Source organism: Perca fluviatilis, chromosome 11, assembly GCF_010015445.1.
Source record: "Perca fluviatilis chromosome 11, GENO_Pfluv_1.0, whole genome shotgun sequence".
Lineage (NCBI taxonomy): Eukaryota > Metazoa > Chordata > Actinopteri > Perciformes > Percidae > Perca > Perca fluviatilis.
Genome location: NC_053122.1, coordinates 912,201 through 922,200, shown reverse-complemented (window position 1 = coordinate 922,200; position 10,000 = coordinate 912,201). Strand labels below are relative to the sequence as shown.

General features: G+C 42.3%; 1 protein-coding gene and 1 pseudogene across 1 annotated transcript in view; both read right to left on the bottom strand.

Moving 5' to 3' along the window:
- The window catches only part of LOC120567931 (microfibril-associated glycoprotein 4-like), an 18,053-nt gene extending 12,980 nt beyond the window's left edge, over positions 1-5,073 (bottom strand). Inside the window, exon 1 of the mRNA XM_039815033.1 lies at positions 5,011-5,073. Coding sequence (XP_039670967.1) covers positions 5,011-5,022 — 12 coding nt within the window. The 5' untranslated portion in view covers positions 5,023-5,073. The remainder of the gene's footprint in view (positions 1-5,010) is intronic.
- Positions 1-5,184, bottom strand: part of LOC120567930 — a 6,013-nt pseudogene extending 829 nt beyond the window's left edge.
- Between the last annotated feature and the right edge of the window lie 4,816 nt (positions 5,185-10,000).

Sequence of the window (10,000 nt, the reverse complement as noted above, 5' to 3'; positions counted from 1 at the left end):
AGCGAGAAATTGAAGTGTGAAGTCTTTGTAATTATGTACTTTCAGTCTGATACTTCAACAGTTTAACAATAAACGAGACGTTATCTGGTTGAAAAATTATCTTTTAAACTGATGAACATCAGATGTGTAATTTATGGATCAAGTCAAACGGGATCAAAAAATAATTATTATCTCTCGTTCATATTTTTTCTAAAGATAGGTCCCATTGGCCGGAAGTAGAAGGGGCAGGACTTCGGCTCTCTATAAACATTTCAGTTGTATAAATAGTTCCAAACCTATTCATCCTATTTACTCTGAACATTTTGTTATTTATTAAAAACATTTTACACTCCTCCCTCTCGCATCCCTACAACCAATAAATCAAATATTTATTCATTTCTTAACTATACTCTAACTTTTATTATTTGTATCTTTTTTTTTTTTATTTGTATTTTTCATGATTGTTTAAATTTATTTTTAGTGTTTAATAGTAGGGCTGTCAGCATTAACGTGTTAATCGTGTTGCGATTAAGGGCCGAGCATCACACATACATTTTTTTTAATCGCATGCCGCCATTTACTAATTTATTTTCACTTCACTGGGCTTCACGTCGTGCCTAACAGGCGACTATTTTGACCCTTTGCAGCACCGTTACTTATCATCAAGCTGCCGTACTTCCCCTAACACATCCTGCTGCTGCAGGCTGCAGCATGATGGAGAAATGCAGCAGCAACACAATTCTGAATGGCGCTTTTTATTTTCCAGAACTCCTGGATGACTTGTAGACAAGTCGAAAGCCATATCCACATTGTGAAAAGCCGAATTAAAATATCACCGAAGCACGTCAAGCTTGAGCCGACCTGTTATTGAAACCAAAGTCCAAACGCTGTCTCATCAACCGGTGATCACTGGACGTCAGTGAGTCATCAACATTATTTAGAAGTTACTGCACACTATATTGACTCTGGTAAGTAGGGTTGGGTACCTAAACGTGCCGACCAAAACGTTAGTAACGAGACCAAATAAGAACAAAAATTTCGGTGCCTGACTTTACACTACACCTGACAGCAGGTAACGTTAGCCTACCTTTAGCTACAGCTGGATTATACCCAACGGTTAACATGCTGACAGCTAACGTTAAACAGTGTAAAGGGTGACTGTATTTAACTGGAGAGGATTCCAACACCGGGACCTAACAGTCTGCTCTGCAGCGCAGCAGCTGCCGTTGTCAGAATTAAACAACACAGACGGTGCGTTCACTTGAAACAGGTAGCCTCGTGGTGCATTCACAGTAATTGTAAAATACCTGTTGTGGTTTTGGACATTTCTGTTGCTGTTTTGTATATTTATTGTGGTTATTGGGTATTTTTCTGTTCTCCTGTTTTCACTGTGTATTATTCATTTGACTGTGTGTATTTCTGTTCTGTTGTGTATTCTGTGGTCTGTGTATATTTTGTCTATAGTTCTGTTCCCTGTTTTGTATTATGTTCCGTTTCCTGTTTTATTTTTGATAAATCTGATCTGTTTTCTGTCTTGTCATGTCCAGTTTTACTTCCTGTGTTTTCCCGCCTTTGTTGATTACCCTGTCTCTCCTTGTCAGATCATTTTGTGTCTGTTGGTGTTTCCTCCCTTTCTGTGTGTGCCCTTCCAGTGTGTCTTAGCCTGGTGCCAATAAACAATAAACAAGTTGCTGACTGTTGTTTAGTACCCTTCTTTATTTTCTTTTTTCTTATTTTGTTTACAGTAAATAAATAATAAACAAATACAAATCTTAAAGTGAAGTTCATAAAGTCATTTTCTTTGCATTCATTTGATTCGAAATAAAGATACACTGGTAAGAACTGCTTTCCATTGTTGATATGGACTTAAAAACAGTTCTGAAATGCAAAATAATAGAATTTTAATCATGTGATAAAACATGAGATTAATCGAGATTAAAAAAAATTAATCGTTTGACAGCCCTAGTTTTATGTAAAGCCTTTTGACTGAAATATGCAGAACAGTCTCATGGCAGTTCGTGAAATGGTCACGTAATTGTATCTATTGATTTGTGTACACGGTCACGTCTATCTCGTTTTTTTTTGGGATGGCCTGCACGTTTTTTAAACTAATGTATTTCAATGGGAAGCATCTTTCGTGATCACAGCATGATTCTTTGTAAAGTCAATGAGAAGATGACGTAGCATTTAAGAGCGACTACAGTAGCGAGTAGAATGAAACGGCTAAAATCTGCGTAGGGAGGTTGATTGGGGAGGAGGTTGGGTCAAACAACGACACAGGACTTTCACTCAGGAGACTGGGGATCGTGTCCCACGTGTCACATTTCCCCCAACCGTCCCGTTCTTCTTTTCCTAAACCCAACTGTCCCGTTAGAATCATGCTGTGATCAAGAGAGAAAAACGTGCTGACCACCACAAAAAAAACTTGTCTATGTAAACAAATCAATAGATTGAAATTACGTGACCGTTTCACAAACTGCTGTGAGACTGGGTTGAAATGTGCCACCTGTACCTTACAACCTGCAGCCTGTCAGTCAGTCACCAGGGCATAGAGAACCCTGTTCTGCCTGTCTATATTGCTGTGTGGAGTTTTGAAAAGTGTAACTGCACTCGCAACTATTTTATCGTCATTGATATGACTCCCAGTGACTTAAACAAAGAGACGTATTTTCAATGAACCAATGAAAACCAATGTCACACTCCACAACATTAAAGGCTGAAATTCTCGTCCTTAATGTGGAAACCTCACCTGCTCCTCCATTAGTGAATCCAGAAACAGACAGTTTGTATCCGGAGGACTCTGGCTCGATGGAGAATGAGGAGTAACGAGCAAACACTTTTTTTCCTTCAAAGTCCTCCATATCGACCATCAGCTCGTACTTTCTCCTCAGAGTCAGGTGGTAGAGAGACTCCAGACCTGGAAACACACAATCATTTAGAAACAGTTTCATGAAGTTATGACTGTTAGTTTGGATTCATTTCTCACCGAGCCAGTACTCTCCAGAAGCGCTACCAAAGCCAGTCTTGTAGTGATCCCAGCCCCTGTAGAAGTTCACCGTGCCGTCCATCCTCCTCTGGAACACCTGGGGGGGGTGACGGGATGGGGGCTTAACTAGCTAAACATGCAAGATATCTGACAGCTCATGTTTCCAGACAACAAGGATTTTACTGGAATGTGATTTATTGTGAAGGAACTACAGGAAGTGTTGACTTCAGTTAAAATACTAACCATCCACCGTCCTCCTTCTGAGACCATGTCACAGTACACCTACACACACACACACACACACACACACACACACACACACACACACACACAGGTATGACTTAATGTGATCCTTTAACTAAAACTGTATCCAAATGTACTTCAATCAGTTCTACTACTTCACCTGCTCAACCAGAATTGACAAATAGGAGACAACATAGCCTATATGTATTTATTTAGCAGTAGCTATTGGCCTGTTCAGCACCAATGCTGTCGCTCTCCGCGCTGTCTTTGGTGCTGAAATATTTTATCTTGACTGGAAAGCTGTTTTCATTGTTCTTTAATACAAATTTGTCTGACAATGTGGCTTTTCTTTGTGATTTATTGGACATAGGCTAACTTGGCTCAACAAGTGACACATTACAACATGGATTTATAGCTATTTTAGAAGTTTTTAACAAATCACCTGGTAGCAGGGGGGCCTGTGATGAAGCTCTGTCCCCACTGTGCTGAGAGTCTAGCTCTGCCCCTGTTGTTAGTCCTGTTCAGTTCAGTTCAAGTACTTTAAACAAACTTTTTGGGGGTCATTTCTTAATGTAAACATTAAACTGGTGCTTTTCAAAAAAAAGGTCAACCTGAGTCCCAGAGAGGATGAAGTGTACCTGGACAGCAGACGTGCCTCCGATGGGATAGATGGTGTACTCTCCACTGGGTCGGCTGTTGTCATTGTGGTAAATGTCACTGCAGTCTACCGGCAGAATGAGCTTCTGGCAGCTGGTCAACAGTGGAGCCAGCAAGACGAGGACGAATGAAACCAGCTGGAACAGAAGAGATATAATTAAAGTGATGGTTCGGAGTAATTTCACCCTAGGGTCCTTGCACCATGACCTCAAGCCAAACACTCCCCCAGAAGCTTTTTTCACCTGGGTCTAACATTGGGAGAGTTAGCGTAGAGTAGCGCTATCAGTTGAATAGCTTAGCGCAGGGGCTAATGGATCCGAAGTGTCTCTTAACATTACCCCAATAATAATGCCCAAAATGATACCAAACATCTACAGTAGTACAAATAGGTTATGCACTCATAAAACGATGGATTGTAAAGTTTGTAAGTACACCAGAAGTGTACGTAAATAACACTTGCCTGCTTGCAGAGATGCAACAAAAATATTTATTAATTTAATGATTAAATAAGGTAATGTCTCCAAACTTACCTCAATTATAACTTGTCTCCTGCTAGTTATTCTACAGCACTTACTTTAAAAAATAAGTTAAATTAATAAATATTTTTGTTGCATCTCTTTTCGGTGTTGTAATTTGTAGTCGTCCCTAAGCACTCGTCTTACAGCAGCAACAACAACAGCAGAGAGCAGAAGAGAGCAGGCAAGTGTTATTTACATAAACTTCTGGTGTACTTACAAACTTTCCAATCCATCGTTTTATGAGTACATAACCTATTTGCAATACTGTAGACGTTGGTATATCTTCGGCATTATTAGTGCGGTAATTGTGTTAAGAACACTGGATCCATTAGCCCCCCCCCGCCCCTATATCTTAAACTGATAACCGCCCCCCCCCTAACTCCCCATTCCGACCCAGGTGAAAAAAAAAAACTCTGGGGGTATTGCTCGAGGTCATGGTGCAAAGGACCCTAGGGTGAATTACTCCGAACCATCACTTTAAGTTCATTCAGTTGGTATCACTCTCATGCACAGCTAGAATACTCTGTAAAGCAAGCTGAAGACTTTTGCTACCCCTGTCCAAATCTTGGGGCCACAAATGATTAAAATTTGTTTGCCAAACTATCAGATATAATGTTGTAAACTTACCTTCATGGTCATATTTCAGCAGAAGTGATCTGATGAAGATCCTGATGTCAGATTGTCTCGTCGCTCTGATGTCTGTGGTGTCTCTCTCGTACTTATATATACCGTTAAGGTTAATAAGTTACTGAGCAGCTGCTGTTTCACACCAATAAAACTATAAATGGGTGGAAGCATGTCCTTGAGTGTGTGTCTGCCAGCCATTGGCTTACACAATGTTGGCACCCAAATCTGACACACTAGCACTTTTTGGGGACTCGCCTCTATTAAAGGTCCAAAGAAACAACTTTGTAATCTGGAGTAAAGCAGAGGTCTTCAATGTTTTTTAAACCAAGAACCTCTTAACTGAAACAGAGACCGAGCAGGGACCCCCTACTACATATATTGTATACAAGGAAGATGCATATTAAACTGGGCCTAGGTGTGTGTGTGTGTGTGTGTGTGTGTGTGTGTGTGTGTGTGTGTGTGTGTGTCTGTGTGGCGTGTGTGTGTATGTTAGAAAAATATGATTTACATACTTTTATCTCTCGTTAATATTAAAACTGTTTGCACAAGAATACAATAATATACTGACACGGATTACTCTTTCCTGTCTCAGTTAAATTAAACTGTTTGCATAGTAAGAAACCAAAAGCTAATGGCGTTTTTCCATTACATGGTACCTGCTCGACTCGCCTTGACTCTACTCGCCTCGACTCGCTGTGCGTCCGTTTTCCATTGCAGATTTTAGTATCGCCTCAGCGTGGCTGGTCGTCATAGCGACTGCCGTGGGCGTGGCTTAGTAGCTTGCTTTTCCCATTGACATATCCCCGCATATCCCCGACGCATTTCCTGGTTCTCCGTCTCTGTGAACAACATGATATCAAAGAGATAGTTAACGTTTACTGCTCCAGATTTCCCACCGTGGTCACATATATATGACTCTAGAGTCGCTACTCGCTGCGGAGATAATCGCCGTCACTCTCTCACTTCTCCCTCGCTCACCAGCTCCTCACACGCACACATACGGCGACTCGACACACACACATCACACATGCACACACCAGCGCACCAGTATAACCATCAGGCCACTTGTATGCTACAGAGAAAGCTCTGCGTGGAGCCTCCGGCAGCAAAAAGACACAGCTGGCTAAACTATTTAAAAATGCCGTCTCTCGCTAGCAATGCAGTGATCAGTGACGATTCTTTCCGACCAGTCAGCAGCCTGCAGGGTTTCACGTCACCTTCTCGGCTCGCCTCAGCTCGCTTGGAACCTCGACTGAGGAGGTACTAAAAAAAGTATCTGTTAGCAGGTACCAGGTACTTTTTTTCGTAATGGAAAACCAAAAAACGCGAGTAGAGTCGAGGCGAGTCGAGCAGGTACCATGTAATGGAAAAGCACCATAAAGGTACTTTATTGTCACATACACATATATGTAGCGAAATTCATTCTCTGCATTTAACCCATCATTCAAGGGAGCAGTGGGCAGCCAATCACAGCGCCCGGGGACCAACTCCAGATTTGAGCCAGTGCTCAAGGGCACTGACTGGAGAACCTAGTACATGTTTTTGATGGTGGGGGAAACCGGAGCACCCGGAGGAAAACCACACAAACATGGGGAGAACATGCAAACTCCACAGTGAGGCCACAGTGCTAACCATTGGGCCACCTGCTAGCTCTCACAAGAGAACAAGGAACTATTGACTCTCTTGTCTGAGCACGGTGTGATGCTGAGGAAAGAACATGCACTCTGACCAGGTACCAACTGACCACATCAACTCTGTATTATAGGGCTGCAGCTATCGATTCTTTTAGTAATCAAGTATTCTACCAATTATTCCATCGTTTAATCGAGTAATCAGCTGGGAGGAGGCCTCGGGGAAGACCCAGGACTAGGTGGAGGGATTATATCTCCAACCTGGCCTGGGAACGCCTCGGGATCCCCCAGTCGGAGCTGGTTAATGTTGCTCGGGAAAGGGAAGTTTGGGGTCCCCTGCTGGAGCTGCTCCCCCCGCGACCCGACACCGGATAAGCGGACGAAGATGGATGGATGGATGGATGGATGGATTAATCGAGTAATCAGATTAGAAATATTTAGTAAGAAATACTTAGTAAACAGCAATAGTAAATGTATTTATTATTGCTGTTCACTAAAAAAAAAGGAGACAAGTTTCCTTTTTTAGAAAAAGCAACATTTTTAATTGACAAATTCCAAGACCCTTAAAAAAAAGCAGAAGCATAATAATGAGTGAGGAGAAAGAATAAAGAATGCAGACATCACATAACAAATCATAACATAAATAAATAAACAATAAAACAGACAAAGGAGTATATGAAACATACCTGTCAAGTATCCGGTTTTGGCCGGGAAAGTCCCGTATTTTACCCTTCTTTCCCGCCGTCCTCCCGTATTAGTATTTTCCCGTAAATCTCCCGTATTTTAACCTGCGTTATTAAAAACTAATACCCCGGGTCCGAGCGGAGTAAAAAAAAACTTCCCAATCTGAGCTCTGTCACTAGCCTCGCGATAACTGCCACCTGCAGTAGCCTACTACAGGTACTGTAGGTGGCTGTTGTCGCGAGTTTAGTGTGTGAGGTCAGATGATGAGTGACAACGCAGGAAAAAAAAAAAAAAAACAGAGACGGATGATGGACGCTTCGACAGAGACGGTGTGCTGCCAAAACTTATGAAGGCTTTACTATGCATTCCCCATAGCAAGGCAAGTTGAGAAAGGGTGTTTAGCATGGTATGAAAGATTGTTACAGAGAATAGGATGACGTTAGACAACAGAACTGTTTGCGCTCTACTCTCATGTAAAATGAACCACTCTGTAAACCACTCTGGCCCAGCCCACAAATACACTCCTTCCAAAACAATCTTAAAGAATGCAAAGTCTGCAACAAATTTATACAATAACTCACTAAAAGAGTAAAGAAAAGTTATGTGAAATGAAAAGAAAAACTGTAAAAGAAAAGCAATATGAAATGAAAAGAATGTGTGGAATGAAAATAAAATGTAAAGACAAGCAATGTTATAAATTGTAAATGTTTTCAGCATTCTGCATCAAGTGGTGATTTTAGCTTTCTTGTACACCTGTCTTAAAATGTAAGGGATACTGGAGCTTGGTTGGGGTGGTGGGACTGCTTGCGGTGGGCGCCGGAAAATTTCCCTTATTTTCAAATCCAAAACTTGACAGGTATGATATGAAAACTGTGTGTGTGTGTGTGTGTGTGTGTGTGTGTGTGTGTGTGTGTGTGTGTGTGTGTGTGTGTGTGTGTGTGTCTGGTTAAGGTTAGCATTAGATTAATATGAATCATGTAGCTGCTACAGGTAGTGACTGCCAGATACGCAGAGCTTGTGTTGTTGCCAGACGCCGGAGAGCTCCGCAGCAACTCAGCACACGGCACATAGTACGGGACAGGAAGTGGAGCAAAGAAACAAAATAAAACATCCGGTTAATTTTCAAAATAAAATCCAGCGTGCTCACGTTGGATCATGTTTCCCTGCACTACACCTTGAAAACACAGCACAGAGCTGTTCCCCCTCTACTCCTCTGGATGGAAACTAACTGGTGGTGGTTTGGTGGTTCTATTCTACGTGAATTTGTGAGATCTCGTTGGGTCCTCGTGACTTCAGCTGTCAGTCACGGCCGCAGCCGTGCCGCAAAACAAATCCGGACCTGGTGGTTGACAGACATGCAGCGGAGCCGTTCTGCATCCTGTGGAAATCCGGAATAACACGTCCGTGTGTTTAGTCTCAAGTACACAGCACTGAGCAGCTGCTGCACTGGGAACACCTGTGTGTGTGTTTGTATGGGTGCGTGTGTGTGTGTCTGTGTCCTCACTAAGACCAAGAAAGTGGATCACATCACTCCCGTACTGAAGTCTCTACACTGGCTACCACTGCCTCAAAGAATTGATTACAAAATACTCTTGCTGGTTTATAAATCACTTAACGGTTTAGGGCCAAAATACATTTCTGATCTGCTGCTACACTATGACCCACCCAGACCTCTCAGGTGGTCTGGGACAGGTCTGCTACACTATGACCGACCCAGACCTCTCAGGTGGTCTGGGACAGGTCTGCTACACTATGAGCCACCCAGACCTCTCAGGTGGTCTGGGACAGGTCTGCTACACTATGAGCCACCCAGACCTCTCAGGTGGTCTGGGACAGGTCTGCTACACTATGACCCACCCAGACCTCTCAGGTGGTCTGGGACAGGTCTGCTACACTATGAACCACCCAGACCTCTCAGGTGGTCTGGGACGGGTCTACTACACTATGACCCACCCAGACCTCTCAGGTCGTCTGGGACGGGTCTACTACACTATGACCCACCCAGACCTCTCAGGTGGTCTGGGTCAGGTCTACTTGTTGTCCCCAGAGTCAGAACTAAACAGGGGGAAGCAGCGTTCAGTTTTTATGCTCCACATATCTGGAACAAACTCCCAGAAAACTGCAGGTCCGCAGCAACTCTGTTCTTTTAAATCAAACTAAAGACCTATCTTTTTGATGTTGCCTTTCTTTAAATAACTGTTCATTTTTATACTGAAGTTGCATTGATGACACTGTATGACACTCGATAACTGCTCTTTAATGTTTAATTTCTTATACTGCACTGTAACTTTTATTCGCATATTTTATCTCTCAGTTATTTAAATTCTTATACTGCACTATCAATTTTATTCTTACCTTTTAATGTTTTAATTTGTTTTTTATTGTTTTCTAACTGCTCTTTAATATTTTATGTAAAGCACTTTGAATTGCCCTGTTGCTGAAATGTGTTATATAAATAAAGCTGCCTTGCCTTGCCTTGTGTGTTTGTGTGTGTGTGTGTGTGTGTGTGTGTGTATTTGTATACGTGTGTGTATGTGCGACTGCGTGTGTGTCTCTTAATGTGTGTGTGTGTGTGTGTGTATTTGTATACGTGTGTGTATGTGCGACTGCGTGTGTGTCTCTTAATGTGTGTGTGTGTGTGTGTGTGTGTATGTGTGTGTAAGAGTCTGTGTGTG